The sequence below is a fragment of the Tripterygium wilfordii genome, chromosome 7, assembly GCF_013401445.1.
Source record: "Tripterygium wilfordii isolate XIE 37 chromosome 7, ASM1340144v1, whole genome shotgun sequence".
NCBI lineage: Eukaryota > Viridiplantae > Streptophyta > Magnoliopsida > Celastrales > Celastraceae > Tripterygium > Tripterygium wilfordii.
The window spans coordinates 3618591-3642104 of record NC_052238.1 but is presented as its reverse complement, the minus strand read 5'-3'; the positions used below and the strand labels follow the sequence as shown (position 1 = coordinate 3642104).

Below are 23514 nucleotides of genomic sequence, written 5' to 3'. Positions count from 1 at the left end.
CAATGCCAGAAGTGAGAATGATCCAAGGAAGCTGGCTGTACTCTGGAATTCCATAGATCGCTTTGAAATGTATGCAAGGGGATTAGTCGAAAGGATGGAGGTTTCTATAGACGTCCTGGCGAAGAATTGAAAAGCTACACATTCTGGATGGAAGATTATACTTTGTCTCGTATAAACCCAAATTAAATAAGATTATATACTTTGTCTATTCTTGTACAAACCCAAATCAAATTAGAGATATACTTTTGTCTTTTGGACTTACGTTTATAGATGCATTAAGTACGTACAAGAAAAACCAAGTGACTTGTCATATATGAACATCACCTGCACGTCGGATATTAGCTTAATTCAATTTGCCTGAGTTGTTTGGTGACTTCTACCATGGTCGGTCTTTCCTCCTTAGGATTGGCCCAGCATTTTAGAGCGAGTTCTTTCACCGCTTCCCATTGACGCAGTTGCTGCTGTTGCTCGGCTGCTCCTCCCTCCGTTAGAAAGAATGTAGAGTCCACAATATATTCAATGGAATAGCATGATAAATAATCTTCAGTGTGATGTGCTAAGCAATGAAGACCATCCCCACAAAAAGAAAAACTATAATCCTTTCCCGTAGCCAATTCATGTAATTCCCGAGAATCCTTTCCTGTTAGAAGCTCAAGTAAAAGTGAACCAAAGTTACGTACATCGACTTTCTCATTTACTTCAGCTCCAATATCTGCTGACATATAACCCTCGTTTCCTCCATATCTATCTACCTTGACCGTCTCACCCTCACTTATAATCATTGAAGACGAAAAATCCGACAGTTTCGGAACATCATTTTGGTCCAGCAAAATATTAGAGGGCCTTATTTTTCTATGAATGATGGGCTTTGCAAATGCAGTGTGGAGATATGCAATTGCATGAGCTATCTCCCCCACAATCTCTAACCTACTTTTCCATGGCAATGGTTGCGAATCACTTCGAGCGGTGGTGTGAATTCGATCATACAGAGTTCCATTCCCTGCATATTCATACACGATTGTTGGAACAGTTGTCTCGAGACAGCATCCTAAGAGCTTCAAAACATTCTTGTGACCACTCAACATTGCCGAAATAGAGACATCGGTAACTGCCTCATTCCACAATGTATTCACCATGCCTGTTCGATGATTGACATGGACAGGCAACCAAGATGACTTGCATACGGGAACAACTCGACCTTCAATAGTACCCTTGTACCACTTTCCAATGGTATTAATATCGAAAACGCAACTAGGATCATAGTTGTTGGTTGCCTTCTTGAGCTCTTCTTCTGAATAAATGCGGAAGGGGTTATATTTTCCGTCAGAGGAAGCAATCAACTCCTTCAATAACAAGCTTCCATTCCGTAAAAATGATCTCTTTCTTTTTTTCTCAGTCGTTTCCAAGTACCTTGAAATGAAACTAGGGCACAAATATGGCATCTCCGTTGATTCCACAAAAATCTCCTGCAAAACAGCAGCAAAGTAGACCTAATTTCTATATTGATCCAATTCCAAATCAACCACGAAAATTTAAACAGATGAACATTAAATTTCACAAAACTGAATTCAACACGCAAATTACTAAACCCAAATCACAATCCATTAAGAAGCCCTAGAAAATAACATCAAGATTGAAAATTTGACAACACTTTCAGGTAGTATAGATATATGAAAAGAAATAGATTGAACTTGCACTCACCTTGCAACTTCTTGATAATTATTTGCAAAGGAAAACTTGATACTTATGTTCGTTTCATCGCCAATTTTACATGGAAACCAGCTTTCATGAGTAGAGAACATTCGTCATTCGAGTCCACATTACAACTTCGAAGAAAGGCACGGATAGGTAGCCAGAAAGAACTCAGAAGTCGGTCCCCTCAGAGACAGTAGCGAAGAATGGGCTGAAAATACAAACTCCGTGTGGAGCCCACAATATTGAAATTTTGGCCTCGCTTAACCTCACAAGCCCAATAAAACATTAACGGGTTGACATTGTGAGGGGGAATGAGACGAGCTGATGGTGAAAATTACTCATTCCTTTATTTGATTGAGTTTTAGAGGATGAAATCTCATTCTCATTCATTTTTTATGGAGATTAGTCAAACTCATTAAAATGGTGAGATTAGTTAATCTCCAAGAGGAACAAAAGACTATTATATCCCTTATTAAGAAGTATTCACAGCCAGTAAATTAATCTATTTTTATTTTTATATATAAAAAATTGGATAGTATGTAAACTGTACCATTAAAATTCTAACACTCATGCTCACTATTCCTTTCATATCAAACATAATAATGTTTATCTCACACTCACCTCAAGCTCGCCTCCTATTGACACTCACACTCATTGGATTAACGGACAATTGACAGTAAGAGCACTTTAGACAACTTAATTGTAAAAAGGTCATGGACATTTTTAAAATTGTAAAAAAGTGCAATTTAAGGGTAATTTGGTCATCTGACTTAAGATATTTTTTAGTTTATACCTATAATACCCTCCTCTTTCTTCTTCTTCTTCTTCTTCTTCTCCCTCCAACTATCCAACTCTAGTGTGTCCTCTCTTTCTCTCATTTTTCTCTACTAAAAGTTATCTCCTTCTTTCTCTCCTTCTTCTTCTTCTTCTTCTTCTTCTTCTGGTTCTCGATCTGGTTCTTCGTTGTCTTCTTCTCCGTTTTTGGTCGAGTTTCTCCTCTCTTCATCTCCTTCGTCGTTGCTCAATCTGGACTGCGTCGAGTTGCTCTGCTTCGTTTTTGACAGATCTGGACTATGCTTCGTTGTTCAATCTGGGTTGTGTTTTGTTTTTTTGCAAATCTGGACTCTGGTTCGTTTTTTGCAGAGATGTATCGCTATAGTATCACTATAGTATCACCAACACCAAAAAACCACTAAAATGATGAAACTAGTATGCATACTTCATCTTCCTAACTACTTTTCCTTTCTTGATTTTCTTTTCTTGGTTACCTCTCTTGTTCGTTTTGAAAAAACATTTACAAGTGCAGAGATGTATCACTATAGTATCACGAACACAAAAAATTCATTAAAATGATACAATTGAACCAATATGCATACTTCTTCTTCCTAATTACTTTTCCTTTCTTGGTTTTCTTTTCTTGGTTTGTACATCTCTTGCTCGTTTTGGAAAAACATTTACAGCTGCAGAGATGTATCACTATAGTATCACGAACATCAAAAATCCACTAAAATGACATAATTAAACCAGAAAGACATGTAATGCTATCAAATTTACATTCTAACATTTATATCATCATTTTATGAGCCAAAAATATAAATTGAACACTAAATTGGATCTTCTATTTAAAAGTATCACTATTGTATCACAATTCGTGGAGAGAGAAAATCAAAATTGAGGTTATTTTGGTAAAAGATGATCCCCAGTGTAATTTTTTAAAAGGATGTTTTAGTGATTGCACTTTTTTAAAAGGATGTTTTAATAATCACATACCCGTAAGTGGTGGGCCCATGCAGTGGCAACACTGACTCAACCCAGCCCAATAAGCAAGTTATTTTTTTTTTGCCTTCACTATGAATATGATATCCATGCATATTTCATATTCCAACATTAAATGTAAGAGCATCCACATCAGATTACCTAAACATGAGTCTGTCTGTAAAATTTAGAGATTTTGTCAAAATAAAGCTCTGCATCAGATTACCTAGAGGTTCCCTATTTTACAGAATATGAACAGTAGTTCCCTACATCTAGAGAACCACTATTCACTTCCCTAAACATAAAATAATATTTTTTACTACTTTATTTTCTTCTCTCTCCTCATTTTTTCCCTCCTCTCTCTCCTCACTCCTTTCTTTCTCTCTCTTCTTTCTCTCTCATATCTTTCTCTCTCCTCTCCTCACATTTTGACTCCTTTCTCTCTCCTCACTTTTTCTCTCTCTCTTCTTTCTCTCTCCTCACTCTCTCCTCACTCTCTCTCCTCACTCCTTTCTTTCTCTCTCCTCTTTCTCTCCTCACTTTTTCTCTCTCTTCTTTCTCTCTCCTCAATTTTTTTTTCTAATTTTTAATAACATTAATTTATTATTTTAATTAATATATTGTTTTAAATGTAATTAATTTATTATTTTAAATAGAAGTAGTTTATATGAATAGAATAAATAAAGGAAAGAGAAATAAATATTATTTTAATGCAATAGAGAATATGATAGGTAATCTGATGCAGTGTTGATTGGATAGGGAATCTGTAAAATAGGGGAAAGTGACATTTTATCTGTATTTTAGGGAATCTGTTAAGAGAAACTGATGCAGATGCTCTAAAGAAACCAGAATCTAAGGCCAAGCATATGTCTCTAATTAATCAAATAAGATCCGTAGCTTCTTACCCTTCTTTTTTGGGGTAAAATTAGACAATTAAAAGACATGGAAATGTACAGAAACCAAAAATTGTGGCCAAACCATATGTTCCTCCTAATCACACTATTGGGTATGTTTGGTAAAATGATTGCCAAAACAATACCGCTATTTGAAGCTTATCTTGAGAGTTCCCCCCCCCCCCTTTTTTTGTGTTATTTTCTTTTATCAACAGAATATTATAATTTTTTTAAATAATAAATTACAGTACATATTAATAGATTTTTTCATAACTAATATCAATTATAAATTTCACCAAATGGAGCATTAATAACTTATAAACTAATTTATTTTTCACATCTTATAAACAAACCGTTGAAATAGAAACAATAAACCCTATCAATCGGGGTAATAGACAGTTAACACAACGTTTGCAAATTAAATGTAAATAAACTAAAGTACGTGTACGTAGCCAACCAAATGTTCCTAATCATACAAGATCCCTAGTTTCCTGTAATGCAATGCAGGTGCCGTACCAGTAACATTCATCTCTTAAATCATCATTAGTATTAAACCTGCAATTCCATGATCCTCTGAACAATCTCACACAAATTAACCCATTTATTATGATGATATATATAGTTTTCATAATTATAACATCAATAGATACAGCTGCAATAACAGCAGCAGCAACTCCTGGGCATATATAACAGACCCAGTAATAATGGTGAGAAAATATGGCTGGAAGGACTAGTAGTACCCTCTCTTGGTGACTCTAACCATTAAACCATGCTTCATGCGAAGAATAATGGAAGCACTAGGAGCAACACTGTGTCCTTCAATCACCTGAACATCAAAGTTTCTGATTATAGCAGCTGCAGTGGTCTTCAACTGTGTAAAAGCCACTTGCTTCCCAAGACAAGTCCTCGGTCCGGCATTGAATGCGAAGAACTTGTATGAAGGCTCGTACTTGATCCTTCCATTCTCCGAAATCCATCTCTCAGGCTTGTATTCCAAGCAATCTTTGCCCCAAACCCGCTTCATTCGTCCCATCGAGTACGTTAACAACACGATCTTAGTGTTTGGTTCCACCTCATGACCACTTGGAAGAATGTCTGTCTTTATTGGTGTTTTGAGTTGGAAAGGAACTGGTGGGTACAGCCTTAGTGATTCACACAATGCTGCATGTAGATAAACTAACTTGTTCAGCTTTTCGATGTCGGATTCTGGTTCTGTTGTCTGTAATTCCTCTCTGATCTTTGCTTCCACTGATGGGTTTTTGGAGAGAAGCCAGAACAACCAAGTGAGAGCAGAAGCAGTAGTGTCCTGTCCTGCAATCATAAGATTCAGAACTGTGTCTCTCAATAGCTTGTCATCAATTTCCCAACCTTGAGTGTTTTCTTGATCCATATATGAACTCAATAGATCAAATATTCTTCTCTCCATTATTTTCTTGTCTCTTCATTGATATGCACTTACATATCAGATTGTCTAGAATTTCCCAACAAATTCGACCTCACAGTTTGTAGGAATAATAATTTGATTATGAAATTCTTGAACTACATAATACTTCGTTGAACTTGAATCTTCCTCAAACAAAACTTGACTTTCAAGAGCAATAGTGTCAATGTCCTCTACAACTCTATTATCAAAGTCAATAATTTCTTCTTGAATTTCAACAATAAAAACTCTTTTATCCTCCAAATTCTCATCCTGTTGTGATTTGTTCTCCACAGAATTATCATACTCTTCAATTTTAAAATTGTCTTCATGATTTGGATGTTCCTCAGGTGCTTGTGAAATTGGATCAATTATAACTTCTTGAACCTGCAAAGTTTCTTGATTTGTTTCGAACAATTCGCCATCCCTATCAGACTTTGAATACTAGTTGTCGAAAAATTGATCCATCAACTAATCCAATTTAAATAAAATATCTTCATACTTATAAGGGAAAAAGTCAAAAGTAAGCATCATTTTCATTCTAGGCCAAGACCGAATTTTATCGTTGCGTTGTCGTTTTCTCTTAAATTGTATTTCATCCCACCAACTTGCTACATATCCACTAAGTTTATGTGATGCAAGTTTGACCTTCTTCTCTTCCAAGATTTCCATATAATAAAAATATTTTTCCGAATCAAATAACCAATTCAAATAATATTTGATTTTGAGCCTTTTCAAGTAGGGAATACCGTTGTACCTTTTTTGCTTCAAAACATATGGATCAACAGATTGGTTTCGTGCAACATCACGAACGTCATACCCATTGATTGGTTGATTCTGATAGACTTCGAATTGATTCAACATTGCTTTAATCTCCTTCGTCACCTACCGAAAATCATTCACCCCACGTCCAACGACTATAGGGCTTCTTCCTCCTTCGTTGTTGGACATCTTGAGAGGCGAAATCCTCGTTCCGATACCAACTGACGCGGGACGGAAGTACGGATTGATTGACTAGTTTACGACTAAGCCAACATAACTTGGAATCCACCGGGGAAGCTAGTAATCCACCAAGAAAATTGAGGAAAGCCTCAAAATAACGTAAACTAATTTTATTTCAAAGATTCAATAATACTAAATACTAAAACTATAAAACTCTAATAGATATGAAATTACCAAAAAGTACTAATAATAAAATTAGAAATAAACTTCTAACAAGACAAGGAAATAATTAAACTAAGTCTCCTAATTATTATAAAACTACTAAACTTGTCCTACTACATCAGTATAAGAAAAACCAAGTGACTTGTCATATATGAACATCACCTGCACGTCGGATATTAGCTTAATTCAATTTGCCTGAGTTGTTTGGTGACTTCTACCATGGTTGGTCTCTCCTCCTTAGGATTGGCCCAGCATTTTAGAGCGAGTTCTTTCACCGCTTCCCATTGACGCAGCTGCTGCTGTTGCTCGGATCCTCCTCCCTCTGTTAGAAAGAATGTAGAGTCCACAATATCTTCAATGGAATCGCATGATAAATAATTTTCAGTGTGATGTGCTAAGCAATGAAGACCATCCTCACAATAGGGAAAACTATAATCCTTTCCCATAGCCAATTCATGTATTTCTCGAGGATCCTTTCCTGTTAGAAGCTCAAGTAAAAGTGAACCAAAGTTATGTACATCAACTTTCTCATTTACTTCAAATCCAATATCTGCTGACATATAGCCCAAGCTTCCTGCATATGTATCTACCTTGACTGTCTCACCCTCACGGATTGTCATTGAAGACGAAAAATCCAACAGTTTTGGAACATCATTTTGGTCCAGTAAAATATTAGAGGGCCTTATTTTTCTATGAATGATAGGCTTTGCAAATGCAGTGTGGAGATATGCAATTGCATGAGCTATCTCCCTTGCAATCTCTAACCTACTTTTCCATGGCAATGGTTGTGAATCACTTCCAGCGGTGGTGTGAATTCGATCACACAGAGTTCTATTCCCTGCATATTCATACACGACCATTGGAACAGTTGTCTCGAGACAGCATCCTAAGAGCTTCAAAACATTCTTGTGACCACTCAACATTGCCGAAATAGAGACATCGGTAACTGCATCATTGCGCCAATTATTCACCAACATTTCGCTCCATTTGCCTGTTAGATGCTTGACATGGACAGGCAACCAAGATGACTTGCATACGGGAACAACTCGACCTTCAATAGTACCCTTGTACCACTTTCCAAAGGTATTGATATGGAAAATGCAATTAGGATCATAGTTGTTGGTTGCCTTCTTGAGCTCTTCTTCTGAATAAATGCGGAAGGGGTTATATTTTCCGTCAGAGGAAGCAATCAACTCCTTCAATAACAAGCTTCCATTCCGTAAAAATGATCTCTTTCTTTTTTTCTCAGTCGTTTCCAAGTACCTTGAAATGAAACTAGGGCACAAATATGGCATCTCCGTTGATTCCACAAAAATCTCCTGCAAAACAGCAGCAAAGTAGACCTAATTTCTATATTGATCCAATTCCAAATCAACCGCTAAAATTTAAACAGATGAACATTAAATTTCACAAAATTGAATTCAGCACGCAAATTACTAAACCCAAATCACAATTAAGAAGCCCTAGAAAATAACATCAAGATTGAAAATTTGACAACACTTTCAGGTACTATAGATATATGAAAAGAAATAGATTGAACTTCCACTGACCTTGCAACTTCTTGATAATTATTTGCAAAGGAAAACTTGATACTTAGGTTCGTTTCATCGCCAATTTTCCATGGAAACCAGCTTTCATGAGTAGAGAACATTCGTCATTCGAGTCCACATTACAACTTCGAAGAAAGGCACTGATAGGTAGCCAGAAAGAACTCAGAAGTCGGTCCCGTCACGGAGACAGAGTAGCGAAGAATGGGCTGAAAATATAAACTCCGTGTGGAGCCCACAATATTGAAATTTTGGCCTCGCTTAACCTCACAAGCCCAATAAAACATTAACGGGTCATTTTGTTGACATTTTAAGGAGGAATGAGACGAACCGATGGTGAAAATTATTCATTCCCTTGTTTAATTGAGTTTGAAAGGATGAAGTCTTAAACTCATGGGGATTAGTCAAACTCACTAAAATGGTGAGATTAGTTAATCTTCGCGAGAGAAAATGAATTTGATAATCAAAAGACTATTATATCCCTTATTAAGAAGTAATCACAACCATTAAATTAATCTATTCTTATTTTTATGTATAAAAAATTGGATAGTATGTAAATTGTACAATTAAAATTCTAATATTCATATTCACTCTTTCTTTCATACCAAAAATGATAATGTTCATCTCACACTCACCTCAAGCTCACCTCACACTCAAGATTAGCAACCACATACCCGTAAATAGTGGGCCCATGCAGTGTCAACACTGACTCAACCCAGCCCAATACGCAAGTTGGTGGTATTTTTTTTTTTTTTTTTTTTTTTGCCTTCACTATGAATATGATATCCATGCATATTTCATATTCCAACATTAAATGTAACGAAACCGGAATCTAAGGCCAAGCATATGTCTCTAATTAATCAAATAAGATCCGTAGCTTCTTACCCTTCTTTTTTGGGGTATAATTAGACAATTAAAAGACATGGAAATGTAAATTAAATAACCAAAAATTGTGGCCAAACCATATGTTCCTCCTAATCACACTATTGGGTATGTTTGACAAAATGATTGCCAAAGCAATACCGCTATTTGAAGCTTATCTTAAGAGTTTTTTTCCCCCTTTTTTTGTGTTAGTTTCTTTTATTAACAGAATATTATAATTTTTTGCTTTCATAATAAATTACAGTACATATTAATAGTTTGTATACTAATTTATGTTTCACATCTTATAAACAAGCTGTTGAAATAGAAAAAACAAACTCTATCAATCGGGTAATAGACAGATAAAAAAACGTTTGCAAATTAAATGTAAATAAACTAAAGTAGGTGTACGTAGCCAACCAAATGTTCCTAATCATGCAAGATCCCTAGTTTCCTGTAATGCAATGCAGGTGCCGTACCAGTAACATTCATCTCTTAAATCATCATTAATATTAAACCTGCAATTCCATGATCCTCTGAACAATCTCACACAAATTAACCCATTTATTATGATGACATATATAGTTTTCATAATTATAACATCAATAGATACAGCTGCAATAACAGCAGCAACAACTCCCGGGCATATATAACAGACACAGTAATAATGGTGAGAAAATATGGCAGGAAGAACTAGCAGTACCCTCTCTTGGTGACTCTAACCATTAAACCATGCTTCATGTGAAGAATAATGGAAGCACTAGGAGCAACACTGTGTCCTTCAATCACCTGAACATCAAAGTTTCTGATTATAGCAGCTGCAGTGGTCTTCAACTGTGTAAAAGCCACTTGCTTCCCAAGACAAGTCCTCGGTCCGGCATTGAATGCGAAGAACTTGTATGAAGGCTCGTACTTGATCCTTCCATTCTCTGAAATCCATCTCTCAGGCTTGTATTCCAAGCAATCTTTGCCCCAAACCCTCTTCATTCGTCCCATCGAGTACGTTAACAATACGATCTTAGTGTTTGGTTCCACCTTATCACCACTTGGAAGAATGTCTGTCTTTATTGGTGTTTTTAGTTGGAAAGGAACTGGTGGGTACAGCCTTAGTGATTCACACAATGCTGCATGTAGATAAACTAACTTGTTCAGCTTTTCGATGTCGGATTCTGGTTCTGTTGTCTGTAATTCCTCTCTGATCTTTGCTTCCACTGATGGGTTTTTGGAGAGAAGCCAGAACAACCAAGTGAGAGCAGAAGCAGTAGTGTCCTGTCCTGCAATCATAAGATTCAGAACTGTGTCTCTCAATAGCTTGTCATCAATTTCCCAACCTTGAGTGTTTTCTTGATCCATATATGAACTCAATAGATCAATATTCTTCTCTCCATTATGTTCTTGTCTCTTCATTGATATGCACTTACATATCAGATTGTCTAGAATTTCCCAAGCTTTTGCTAGCTGCTTTTCTTTTCCAATCCCAAGAAACCTCATTAGCTTCCATGTCTTCTCAGGCATGACATGTCTGTAAAAGATTGCTTCCTCAGCATCGATTAACGCCCGCGGAAATGGAGCTTCCGGGAATCCAACGGAGAGGCTTTCGGGGTCATGTCCGGTGACCAAAATACAAGTAGCATCAAATGTTAATCTTATAAACACATCCTGCAAGTCCACTACTAAACCCTGTTCTGAGACATGATCAAGCAGCGGAATTAGGCCGTTTTGCACCTTATCATAGGTTGTACTCAACAAGAACTTGTAGAACTTGTTGTGAGTGAGTAATTGTTGAGCAATTCTCCTGTGATTCCTCCACAAATCGTCATCAGCGTTGGAAAATCCGTTCCCAACCACGTCGAAGATTTTCTTGAACTCTGGCCCTTTCGGGTAGTTTGAGAAGTTCGTGGTCATGATGTGCTGGATATTGGCAGGGTCTGTGGTGGTTAACATTTCAAACCAAGGGACTTTGAAGAGAAAAGTACCTCCACATCGAGCTTGAAGTTCTGTAAATCCGTCGTGAACGTGGTTGATGTTGAGGAAAATCTCCGGTAACATTCCGACGAGAGGCCAGTTTTTGAGCCTCCTCTTCTTGCTCTTCTTGCCTCTTAGGCTCCTCCAAAGAATGATGAACCCACAAAGCGCAAGAAAGATTTCAAAGAAGCTAATTAGCAGAGACATATTGGATATGCATGTGTCTTGTGCATGTAGTGGCAGAACTAGCTGGGTAGCTTACTAGCTTAACATATACATATACATATATATATATATATATATCTGCTACCAATATTACATTCTATATATTCTTACTAAATTAAATGATAATTTATTGTCAATATTACATGAATAGTTATATTAAAATTAAGTATTTATTTATCTATTTTATTTCTATTGTGTGTTCACAATTAGATGATGATTTTGAAAGAGCTAACTTGCACGAATAAGGTTGTGGTATGATTCACAAATATGTTATGGGTATGTTGAGTTGTAACCGGAATGTTGTGTTATAAAACATCAACAACTACTCTATTGCAACAAACTAATTCACACGGCAAAAAATCAAACCATCTAACAAATAATATATATAATGAAGAGTGGCCATATATATATATTAGATATTTCTGTGCTTTGACGTAATTGAATGGTTACAAACTAACCCAAAATTTCAAATATGAAGATGAGTGTTAGGGTTAAGAGGGAGCTAACATGCAATTTAGGTCAATCTTTTGTAACATGTACGTATATGTATGATAGTCTTAACTTTGTTGCAACCCAATACAATTTTTTAACAAGTGGCAGCGCGGAGCTTGGGTTCGAAGGATTGGAGAGGATCATAGATATGAATGGGGCATTTGGTTGATATTTCAATGGGGGGAATGAGGCGAAATGGGGGTGGGAATCAACCATTTCTTTGTTTGATTGAGTTTGGGAGGGCGAAATCCCAAATTCATCTCATCCTCGTTTCCCTTAGTGGAGATTAGTCAAGTTCACCAAAATGATGAAATTGGCTAATCTCCATAAGAAAGAATGAGTCTTGATATTCAAAAGATTATTCTACCCCTTATTAATAAGTAATCACAACCATTAAATTAATCTATTCTATTCTTATTTTTATGTACAAAAAATTGGGTAATATGGAAATTATACACTCATGCTCACTCTTCATTTCATACAAAAAATGGTAATGTCCATCTCACGCTCGCACTCATTGGATTAACAACCAAATGTCCTGTAAAGGAATGAAGAAAGAAAGTCTGAAATTCTTGTATGATGGCAAGGATTCATTTATGTGCAGTTGAGCAAACTGAAGCAGATGTTGCATTAATTCTAATTCTAATTAAGATGTGTGTTTATGGCAGAGTTGTACACAAAAATTGAATTCATCGAAGCAGCAGCTGCTTCACCAGTCGATCAACAGGTGAAGTAGATTATCATTGCATTTACTTTCGATATATACAGATGATCCTTTATTGGGATGTAGTTTGGTTGGAAATCGAATACATTGTACTCTCTTTTTCCCCAGGTTTGAAGATTAAGATACTCAGAAATGGGAGTGTAGAAGTTGTGATGTTGTTGTCAGTTGCATGTCAAGATTGAATGAAAAATATATAGTACACCAAAATGTTGTACTGACATTATAATTAGCAGAAGCCAAAAAAAAAATAAAAATGAATAGATGTTCAAAGATACAACAACTTAATTTTCAGGAAACTGTCATGTTTCTAAACCGAGAAAACATCATATAAGATTATCCTTTGGAGATTCGATAAGGTAAATAGGACTAAAACTTAGCGCATAGTCATAAAAGTATTGCTCTTAAAGAGAATCCACCTCATGATTTAACGTTAAAATCATCTCTCTCTCATTAATAGTAGACACCATACTTTTCGAAACCATTTATTGGTGGAAGTATTTACCCGTGGTGGTTCGATTCCTACATAGAGCTCACACGCATGCATGATTTGTGCGTTATTGCAAGAGCTCATGAATTTATCCGGTCTACATTAGAATATAATGTGGACCAGCCCGGCTTGGTTCAATGGCTGATTTGATGGGCTGTGGCGCACTGCAGACCCGTCCATTAAATTTAACGGGCCGAGCCTGCGTGCATATTACCTCAATATAAAACGGTGTTAGGAGGGGTTAGCGGGTTGCTTTCAAAAGAGAGAAGAAAAAAAAGAGGTATCTTGAGGCTCAGTTCAACACTTCAACCACGGAAATACAAGCGAAGTTATGATTCTCCGTGCTCTTGCGTTTGCTTTCGATTCCACCCTTCGTCTCTGTAAGTCCTCCTCCTCCCTCTCTCTCTCCATCTCATCGATTTTCATGATTGCGAACATTTGTGATTTTGAATAACAACCACTAGGGTTTTCGTATCCTTCGGTTAAATTGTACTTAGATTAGAGTGTTTGATTTGAATTTTTTTTCTCGATTTTGCTTGGGATAATCGCAGTAATGCCTTTGTCAATGCAATCTGACGAAGTGTGTTTGATTGTTTAATTTCGTTGTTCCCAAATGGCATTGAATTGAAGACATTCAAAAGTTCAAGGGAGTTACTAGGCAGTTTTCCTGAAAGGCAAGCTGCCGTCTTTATTTACTGGAAAACAAGCTTAAATTATGTATTCTCCTGAGCATTATGCATGCATGTTGTTTTAGCTTCATAAGATACGTTACATTTTGGCACTTGCTAAGCAGCACAACGGAAGGAAAGAGATGGATTTATCTGATTTTATTCTACATATTGATATTTTTGTGGTAGATCATGTCTTTTGCTTGGATGTTGCTAATGGTGTCATTGGATGCACATGTAAACATATTGCATTATGTCCCTTTTCTAGTGATCTCTGTTTCTGTGATCTAAATCCATTTATTATGAGAGGGGATGAACCCATTTCTTAATTTTGACAATACAACAACTAGAACAACTGCAAGAACTCTTGACTTAACAGGTAGCAAGAATAAGTAATTTTAGTACTATCTCTTTGTGACCCTAACCATTAGGCCTTCCTTCATGCGGAGAACAATTGAACCACCGGTAGAGATACATTGTCCTTCCATCACCTGAACGTTGAATTTTTGGATTATGGTTGCTGCAGTAGTCTTCAACAGGGTAAAAGCCCATTGCTTCCCTGGACAAGCTCTTGGTCCAGCATTGAAAGTGAAGAACTTGTACGCTGGCTCGTACTTGATCTTTCTTCCATCCTTTGAAATCCATCTTTCAGGCTTGTATTCTAAGCAATCTTTGCCCCAAACCGATGTCATTCTTCCCATTGAGTATGTTGCTATTATCACCTTGGAGTTCGGCTTCACCTTGTGACCACTTGGAAGAGTGTCTGGTTTAATAGGGGTCTTGTGCTGGAAAGGAGCTGGCGGGTAGAGCCTCAGTGATTCACACAATGCTGCATGCAAATAGACCAGTTTGTTCAGCTTCTCAATGTCCAAGTCTGGCGCCATTGTTTCTAGCTCTTCTCTAATCTTTGTTTCCACTGATGGGTTTTGAGATAGTAACCAGAAAAACCAAGTGAGAGCCCAAATATTAGTGCTTTGCCCTGCCAGCATAAGATTTAGAATTGTGTCCCTCAGGAACTTATCATCAACTTGCAATCCCTCCATTTTCTCTTGATTCATGTATGAGGTTAATAGATCAGCACCCTCATTATTATCTCTTACATCCTCTTGCTTCATTGATATACATTTAGCAATCACATGATCTAGGGTCTCTTTTGCTTCTGCTAGTTTTTTTTCTTTTCCAATCCCAAGCCACCTCATGAACTTCCAAATCCTTTGTGGCATGACGTGCCTGTAAAATACTGCTTCCCCCGCATCAGCTAATGCTCGCGAAAAGTGAACTTCCGGGAATTCAACGGAGAGGCTTTCAGGGTTGTGCCCAGTGACCAAAATACAAGCAGTGTCATATGCTAACCTTGTAAACAGATCGTGCAGGTCCACCACTAGACCTTGTTTCGACACTTGATCAAGTACTGGGATCAGCCCTTGTTGCACCTTTTGACGGATAGTTTTCAACAAGTAGTGGTAGAATTCATGGTGACTAAGCAACTTCTGGACAACTTTTCTCTGATTCCTCCACGAATCACCATCGATATTGGAAAAGCCGTCTCCGAAGGTGTCGAAAATCTCCTTGAGCACTGGGCCTTTAGGGTAGTTGAAGAGGTCATGATATACTGTACATTGGCAGGGTCAGCGGTGGCTAAAATGTCCATGTTAGCAAACCAAGGACCCTTGATGGAAAAAGTGCCACCACATTGCTCTAGTATTTCAGTGCACTTGGCGTGTAGACGGTAGATGTTGAGGATAATCGTCGGCAACATTCCGATAATTGGCCAGTCTTTGGGCATGCCATTGTTGTATCTTAGACTCCTCCAAAGAATAATGAAGCAACAAAGTGTCAGAAAGATTACAGTGAAGCCAATTAGTATGCACATATTGAATGTATTGTGTGCATATGGAGCTAGTGTAACTTGTACAATATATAATAGGTAGAAGTTGGCATCGCATTAATTGTGTGCACCAAAATGACTTCAATGATCGGAAAGTACAGTAACTTTGCATCCTCTGGTTTTGCTTTAGTAGGTAACCAAAATGACTTCATTGGGGTATGCTTTGTATCCAACGTTTTAGAACCGTTCAAGTTTTTCATGCATTTTTATTTTATTTTATTAAATTAGAATATTTTTTATTCAAAATAAAATACATCATTAGTCATTAATATTTATTATTTTTTTTGTCACTTGCCCGATGCAGGAAAAGTATAAAGATTATTTTAATTCGTAAAATTGTGCGTTCCATTTAATTATTTGGCCTTCATTAATGTCTTTGCATGAAAGGTTAAATGACTAATGCAGTGTGGTGTCAAGTCGGTAGAAATCAGTGGCGTGGGAGGTGGTGCCAGTAAATGGCCTACCATTTTGAATAGGCATATTTTATCAGGTGTCAGGTATCAGGTGGTGCCAGTAAATGGCCTACCATTTTGAATAGGCATATTTTGTCAGGTGTCAGGTATCTGCTGTAATAAAAATTGGTAAAAGATTTTCTAAATACACCCACCTTATTTACGGATGTCCGGGTCCCGCTATAATGTATTTTATAGGTAATAAAAATTTTATTTTTATTTTTATTTTTAAAAATCATAAATATGTAGTATTTTTCATAACGAATTCAACGGTATATTTTTTGTTTGAAACAAAAATCAAATTCATCGTGATCAAAACATTGAATATTTTGAGTTTATATCTGATGGTCTAGAATTGTTGTGTCTTTTTCATGTTGAATTTGATTTTTGTTTCTAATAAAAAAATATATCGTTGTGTTTGTTGCGATGAACACTACATATGTATGATTTTTAAAAATAAAAATAAAAATTTTTAATGTCAAAAAAGTATATTACAGTGGGGCCTGTTGTAAAAAAATTACAGCAGACCCCGGGCTTCCCCCTATTTACTATCTAAACCCACTCTACTCTTTCCTACCGGTGCCGGGGCTCTACTGTAAAAAAATTACAGCAAGCCCCGCTGTAATAACAATTTGAGACGAAAAATTTTTTTATTTTATTTTGAAAAAATTATAGATGTGTAGTTTATGATCTAACGAATCCAACGATATATTTTTTGTTCAAAACAAAAATCATATGCTATATGAAAAATGCTTAACAATTTTAGACCGTCGGATATAAACTCAAAACATTCGGTGTCTGGATCAAGATGAATTTGATTTTTGTTTCGAACAAAAAATATATCGTTGGATTCGTTAGAACATAAACTACACATTTATAATTTTTTCAAAATAAAATAAAAAAATTTTGGGACCCAAATTACCTACAGCGGGATCTGCTGTAGTTTTTACTACAGCGGACCCCTGCCACCCTCTTTCCTACCTCTCTCTACCCGTATAAAGACAGTCAATCATGGAGACAAACACAAGACTCAATAATGACAAGACACTGATTATGAGAGAGAGACTAAGGAGAGAGAATTATTGGGACTAGACACACACTATTTACTGTTATTCTTCCTTAAAATACGTGTCATAAACTTTCAACCTCCCTACAAATGAACTTTCACAGGATCCATGTTCCATTTCATGCGTAACCTATATGTACATATATATATATACAAATAGGTAAATGACGAAAAAAATATATTAAAAACCAACTTTTTTATTACTATTAATTTAGGGTACTTAAACAAATAATTAAGTTAGATTCACAATTAATATATATATATATATATCTATGCATGCATGCAAAGAGAGATAATATTTGTCCACGTGATTTGTATACAGAGATTGTAAGAAAGTTAATATAATCTGATTGAATTTCCGATTTTTCCCCTTTTTATACAAGGTAAAATTAAATAACACAAAAGTTTTAAATATTTAAAACAAATTTATTCAAATATATTGATACATTACATTTCTAATCTTCCAACACAATGGTTTCAGAATGAAACCTAGGACGAATATACTACATGTACGCATGAATTCGCTCCTCATATGGGGTAGCTCATGCAGTCGCGCAATCATGTTTGAAGTGAACCCATTGAGGCATAATGGGAGGCATCGGGTAACCCTTTGTCAATGCAACCTGGACGTAGTGATTATTATTTACGTACTCGATAGCGATAGCAACATGTTGATACGACGGTGGTGGAGTAGATCGAAGTGGAAAATACGTGAAGCTCTGTGCAGCACTTAAAACGTGTAATATCACATTGAACTTTGAAGCAATCAAGAGACCCATGTCGGGCATAGTCATCCAATGCTCAATTGGTGCTCCTCTATCTAATTCAAAGAAGTTCAGTGAGTTGTAAACACGAGTCCACTGGCCATCACTGTCAAATATTGCAACATACTGTGTCCTGAATATGTGTAACTCTTCAATTAAGTTATATCGGATAGTTGCCCATGCATCTTCGTGAAGACCAAGACAGACAGCTATTGCCCGAAAGCCGTAATTTCCATCAGGTTTTACGTCTTGTACATGCATAATGTAAGGATTAAGTATAGGTGGAAACTGACGAACATAGGCATGTACAGAGTAGTTGTAAGTAGAGGAGCAACTGTGTCTCGCTGGTTCCTGAAACTGAAAAATATCTGGCTCAACAAACTCAAATGTAGTCGTATTAGCACGAGTGGATATGTCTTCCCTACTCTTCAAGTCAGGGCCTCCAAATGAATAACTGTGTCTGCATGGTTCCCGAGAATGAGGGGAATCAGACTCAACGAACAGTAATGCAGACGGATTAGCACGAGTATTTGATGCAACTTTTTTCTTCGAGCAGAGGCGTCCACGAGTGTTCGTCTTAACAACAAGTTCATGAATTAAAGTTGTTGATGGTGTGATGATCTCCCTTAAAAAGACTGAATTTGCCATGCCTTGTTTGTTGCTTAAACTGTTTCGTGAACACTTGTAGATCGACCACACAATCGATGTCATCTTCTTGCAGAGACACACACGGTGATAAGCCAAGTTTCCTCCAAAAATTATCTATGAAATTAATTGGTATGGGCCGACCATCTTTCAAATATATTGCTTGCACATGCGCACATGGCAGTCCATAGCTCGTACGAATTTGGCATCCGCATTTGTAGGAAACTTCTCCGGCATTCTTAGATCGCTCAAATTCCTTCAAAATCAGATGTAATGCGTGGATTGAAACGAAACCACATAATTTTTGGAAGTGCGGGATATTGAATCGATGTTGGACGATAGTTTTGCTCTGCTCAATACTCGCTTTGATAGCTATGTCTTGTGATTGGATGACGTGATGAATAAATGACAGTGATGTCACCAAATCTGATTGTGATGACTCCAAGTATCGTTTCAACTTGGCATGTTGGCTCTCGACTCTATTAGTTGTTTGGTTTTCAAAATGTAGATATTTGTCGGTCCATGCGGATACAAACATCTCCTTATACGGTGTCAACCATACATCCTTAAGATAATTAATAACACCTGGAAAGTTTTGAAACACTACCTCAAGGTCCGTCAAATTGCACACATAAGCATTCTCAGTTTCAGATTCCAGCAACTTAGTCCACATTTTGTAGAATGCATTCCAACTTTCATTGTCAGTTATTGATGACCTGCATTTGTTCAAAATACTCCTATAGATGTGCCATCTACAAAGTAATTTCTTAGCATCAGGAAATACCTAGGCAGATGCATTCATCAAGGCCAACTCTTTGTCGGTGATAATAACTCGTGGACCAGTGCATTCAGCCATTGTTGACTGCAGACACCTTAAAGCCCAAGTATAATTGAACACTTTTTCTGAGTGCAGGAACACAAATGCTATGCAAAATGTCATATTAGTTGCAGTCACGCCGACAATCTCAAGGAGGGGCATCTTGTACCTGTTTGTTTTATATGTTGCGTCCATCAATAACACGTGTGGGAATGCACGCCATCGCTCTAATGATCCTGGATGTGCGAAGAATAAATCTTCAAGTTCATTGGTTACAACATTTGTTCGACTCTCGAAAATGTATCATTCACATTGTAGGAATGACATGACAACTTGCATCTGAGTTTTACCGGCTTCCTCCGAGGTTTGAAATTTCTGGAGTGCATTATATACCGTCTTAATGGTAGACACGTTCGGATTCTGCTTCTTCAGCGATGTCAAAATATCTCGTGGCTTCACATTTTTCATAGACAAATGTACCATCAACTGGGTTTCGCTTTCAGAGAGCTGACCGGGGTATGGATGTCCCTCCATATATGTTGCAAGGGCATGATTATGTGTTCCACATACCATCCAGTCATCACCTGCTCGCATTTTCACCCATTTCAATCTGAAAGGACAATCAATTTTTTTTGTGCCTGTAACATTTGTGGAGGTTTTCTTACTTCTGTACGTGCCACCGCAATCACATTGGAACAACAGTCTAGGACTCTTCCCGATCAGACTAGTCTCTGACCTTTTAATGACAATGATATATCCTAAACTGTGTCCGGTATTTTGAATCCAATCAATAAGAGATTGTTGTTCTAATGTAAAAAAAGATGTATATTTAGATGCACCCATAAAAATTACACCAAAAAATTTTATACACATCTTTTTTACTCGGTACACACGCCTCGTTAAATGTGTTGAACAAATCTGTCAATCTTGATTTGATTTCTGTCATATGTCTCCATCTCATGTCTGTAGTCAAATACCAAATGGTCTAGTGGTATGGGTAACATAACTATTACGACGTCACCCATTACAACGTGATTAAGGTATTTTTATTATTATTTTTTATTTTAATTTCTTAATCACAATTTGGCATCACTAATCTAATAAATTTATTTATTATTAGATTAATTTTAAGCATAAATTATAAATATCAATTTAAAAATATATTAAATTTTTTATCATTACATTTTTATTTATTATATGAGCTTTTATTATATTTAAGGTGTATTTTTAATTTTTTACAAATATTAAATTTAATTATATTTAAGGTGTATTTGTTCCATAAACTAATTACTTTTATTAAATATATATTATAAAGCTGGGGGTTAAGAAAAACACATTTGATGAAATCATATTAAAGTAGGAAACCAGTATGATAAAAAGAAAATGATGCTTAAACAATTAAAGTAGCAATGAAATGATTGATTGAAATGTTATGTGTATTTAATAAAATAAAAATAAAATTTTTGATCACGCACAAAGGTATTACAACGTTACCTGTTTAGATATGTCTAGCAATTGATTATAAAAACGGTACTATGTGAAGTTGATTATTGGATGGTAAGAGTGCTATATAAAATGCACAACCATGCCCCTGCATCATATATGGAGGGACATCTATACGCCGGTCGACTTTCTGAATCTGAATTTGAGATAATGGTAGATATGTCTAGCAATTGTGTCAAGCCATGAGACATTTTGGCTTCGTTGAAGAAACGAGATATGAACAACGCGTCCACTATTAAAACAATATACAATGCATGACAGAAGTTTCGAACTTCTGAAAAAGTCGGTAAATCTCACATTCAGTCTCTAATGTCATTCCTACACGAGCACAGGTATATTTTCTATTATCGAACCAACGATGTAACCAACGAGCTCCAGGATTTATTCTTTGCTCATCCAGGCTCATTAGAACTACTACATGCATTCTCACATGTTTTATTAATGGAAGCAACATACAAGACAAATAGGTTCAGGATGTCTCTTCTTGAGATTGTCGGGGTGACTCCAACAAATATGACATATTGCATAGCATTTGTGCTCTTGAATTCCGAGAAGGAAGACAATTATACATGGGCTTTAAGGTGTTTGCAGTCAACAATTGAGGAAAGCATTACCCCAAGAGTTATTGTCATTGATAGAGAGTTGACGCTGATGAAATCATGTCATATTTGTCTTTCCTGATGCAAAGAAATTATTCTGTAGATGGCACATACTCTGTTGATGCATGCAAGCAGCATATTCGTTATAGGGTTCCTCTTGAAATCATTGTGGTAGAAGATTATTAATGTAATATGTATGTTTTTTATATAACTAACGTCAATTCAATTATAGGTTGGTTACGATTATATATATATTACTGCGTGTATTCCCACATGTGAACATTGTATAACTAAAGTCAAATAAACAATACATGCTTTTACTAGTGATATACTTTTTTTTTTCATGTGAGACATAGTACTCACGTTGATCATATGCAACTTGCATCAAATTATAGTAGCAAATATAGCATTATAGAGGCTAATTAATTTCCATGTTTTCATTAAGGTGGCTAGGTTTAATTAATTTATTTTTTTGGTATCATACACCCTGAATGGTTGGTTGGTTCATTGGTTGGCATGGGTTGTGTGGAGTTAATTAAGAAATGCCGTCCTTTACTTACTATTTTCAATTTTTTCAATATCTTGATGAAAATGGCATGGCCAACACTAACAAGTAGACGTTTAGGTGGAGTACGCATTTAACGATATATCGTGGATAAATAAGAGAGAAATACAGGATATGATATGAGGACAAGAACAAGTATAGGAAACGGTGCGTATTAATGAAGAGAGCAGAGGAGACAGGTGGGCCCCCACAAAGTCACTATCATTCTTTCTTTTTTTCCTGTCTTTCCTTCATCCACCCACACGGACATGACACACCAAATATCTTTTTCTCTCAACTGTCTTGTCATTTGTGTGTATTTAATAAAAAAGTGTGTGTATTTAACAATTACCCCCTTTTTACTTCTCCCACCCCCATCAATTGTCGCTTTTGTTGAAATGAATGATGTATAATCACAATCCAATTTATTGGCTCCACATGTATACAGCTGTCACCTTTATGTGAAAGGAGGAGGATCCGTTGGTTTTTTTTTTGGTGCATCCTAAATGCACACATCATTTTACTATATGCACACATGATTTGACACCACATTTGATTTGACTTCACTGTTTTAATTACTTATCAAAGTCATGTGTACTCATGTTTCACAATTCACTAATTTGATTCTTTTTTTTACATTTTTTTTTTGTTTTTCTTGTATAGATTCTCGGGGTGCTCCATGGCACGTGCATGGTATTCTTATGATACTGCACAACATGGCAAGAGCAAGAGCCATTTTTTATTTTTTTTTTACTAAATCCACTTAAAAATATTCCACATTATGTATTTTTCCTTGAGCCATTTTTTTAAAAAAAATTTTGTGCTTAATTTCTTAATGAATTATACGGAATTAATACTATAATAACAAATAAAATTCATTGACTCTAAAAAAGTCAATTTATTGAGAGAGAGGCATGGGAATAGAATCAGTGTACCATTTTGGTGCATCAAGAAAGAATTTTCAAAATTATAAATGTTTAATATTTAACACGATGAATCTGATTATATATTTTTTGTTAAATACATACAGACATTGATTTGACAGACATATAATGAGTATGTTGCATGTATGCATCAAGTTGTTCTATATACGATAAAACTCATGTAGCTGTTCACTCATACCTAAAGTAATTCCACTGAGGCATAATGGTAGGTATCGGGTAACCCCCAACTAAAGAAACCTGGATGTAATGATTATTATTAACGTGTCCGATAGCGATAGCAACATGTTGATAGCACAGTGGAGCAGTTGATAGCACAGTGGAGCAGTTGATCGCAATGATAAATATGTGAAACTCTATGCAGAACTAAGAACATGTAGTATGACATTGTACTTTGAA

General features: G+C 36.2%; 5 protein-coding genes and 1 pseudogene across 8 annotated transcripts; all 6 read right to left on the bottom strand.

Moving 5' to 3' along the window:
* Positions 1 to 144: 144 nt before the first annotated feature.
* Positions 145 to 8669, bottom strand: LOC120002875 (non-functional pseudokinase ZED1-like). 3 transcript variants are annotated; one of them, XR_005469198.1, is made up of 3 exons: positions 8478 to 8669; positions 7052 to 8246; positions 145 to 282 (listed from the first exon to the last, which is right to left on the bottom strand). XR_005469198.1 is itself a non-coding variant. In XM_038851725.1 (2 exons), exon 2 carries the CDS (start codon positions 8220 to 8222, stop codon positions 7104 to 7106), a length of 1119 nt encoding a protein of 372 aa, XP_038707653.1. In that variant the 5' UTR covers positions 8223 to 8246; positions 8478 to 8669; the 3' UTR covers positions 6986 to 7103. The 3 variants fall into 3 exon arrangements, 2 of the variants coding, with proteins under 2 accessions (XP_038707653.1, XP_038707655.1); XM_038851725.1 differs by lacking the exon at positions 145 to 282 and having other exon boundaries at positions 6986 to 8246; XM_038851727.1 differs by lacking the exon at positions 145 to 282 and having other exon boundaries at positions 6986 to 8248; positions 8501 to 8669.
* On the bottom strand, positions 171 to 1881 carry LOC120002876 (non-functional pseudokinase ZED1-like). 2 transcript variants are annotated; one of them, XM_038851728.1, is made up of 2 exons: positions 1702 to 1881; positions 171 to 1466 (listed from the first exon to the last, which is right to left on the bottom strand). In XM_038851728.1, exon 2 carries the CDS (start codon positions 1440 to 1442, stop codon positions 339 to 341), a length of 1104 nt encoding a protein of 367 aa, XP_038707656.1. In that variant the 5' UTR covers positions 1443 to 1466; positions 1702 to 1881; the 3' UTR covers positions 171 to 338. The 2 variants fall into 2 exon arrangements, with proteins under 2 accessions (XP_038707656.1, XP_038707657.1); XM_038851729.1 differs by having other exon boundaries at positions 171 to 1468; positions 1725 to 1878.
* LOC120002877 (alkane hydroxylase MAH1-like) lies at positions 4925 to 6809 on the bottom strand. The gene has a single exon (XM_038851730.1). It carries the CDS (start codon positions 5767 to 5769, stop codon positions 5074 to 5076), a length of 696 nt encoding a protein of 231 aa, XP_038707658.1. The 5' UTR covers positions 5770 to 6809; the 3' UTR covers positions 4925 to 5073.
* A 1229-nt stretch (positions 8670 to 9898) lies between the features above and the next one.
* On the bottom strand, positions 9899 to 11507 carry LOC120002473 (alkane hydroxylase MAH1-like). Its single transcript, XM_038851246.1, has one exon. The coding sequence runs from the start codon at positions 11505 to 11507 to the stop codon at positions 10029 to 10031; it is 1479 nt and encodes a 492-aa protein (XP_038707174.1). The 3' UTR covers positions 9899 to 10028.
* A 1996-nt stretch (positions 11508 to 13503) lies between these two features.
* Positions 13504 to 15969, bottom strand: LOC120001881 (annotated as a pseudogene).
* Positions 15970 to 17345: 1376 nt separating this feature from the next.
* Positions 17346 to 20401, bottom strand: LOC120002472. The gene is made up of 5 exons (XM_038851245.1): positions 19879 to 20401; positions 19524 to 19764; positions 18749 to 19427; positions 18154 to 18642; positions 17346 to 17432 (listed from the first exon to the last, which is right to left on the bottom strand). Exons 1-5 carry the CDS (start codon positions 20399 to 20401, stop codon positions 17346 to 17348), a joined length of 2019 nt encoding a protein of 672 aa, XP_038707173.1.
* Positions 20402 to 23514: the final 3113 nt, after the last annotated feature.

Bases quoted from the DNA above. Each gene is read 5' to 3' on its own strand.
- LOC120002875 (XM_038851725.1), bottom strand. From the start codon at position 8,222: ATGCCATATTTGTGCCCTAGTTTCATTTCAAGGTACTTGGAAACGACT.
- LOC120002876 (XM_038851728.1), bottom strand. From the start codon at position 1,442: ATGCCATATTTGTGCCCTAGTTTCATTTCAAGGTACTTGGAAACGACT.
- LOC120002473 (XM_038851246.1), bottom strand. From the start codon at position 11,507: ATGTCTCTGCTAATTAGCTTCTTTGAAATCTTTCTTGCGCTTTGTGGG.
- LOC120002877 (XM_038851730.1), bottom strand. From the start codon at position 5,769: ATGGAGAGAAGAATATTTGATCTATTGAGTTCATATATGGATCAAGAA.
- LOC120002472 (XM_038851245.1), bottom strand. From the start codon at position 20,401: ATGTGTATAAAATTTTTTGGTGTAATTTTTATGGGTGCATCTAAATAT. The intron at 19,428-19,523 runs GTTGGCCTTGAT...GAACAAATGCAG, and splicing joins GTTATTATCACCGACAAAGA to GTCATCAATAACTGACAATG. The intron at 18,643-18,748 runs GTGTTCACGAAA...CTTGTTGTTAAG, and splicing joins ATTGTGTGGTCGATCTACAA to ACGAACACTCGTGGACGCCT.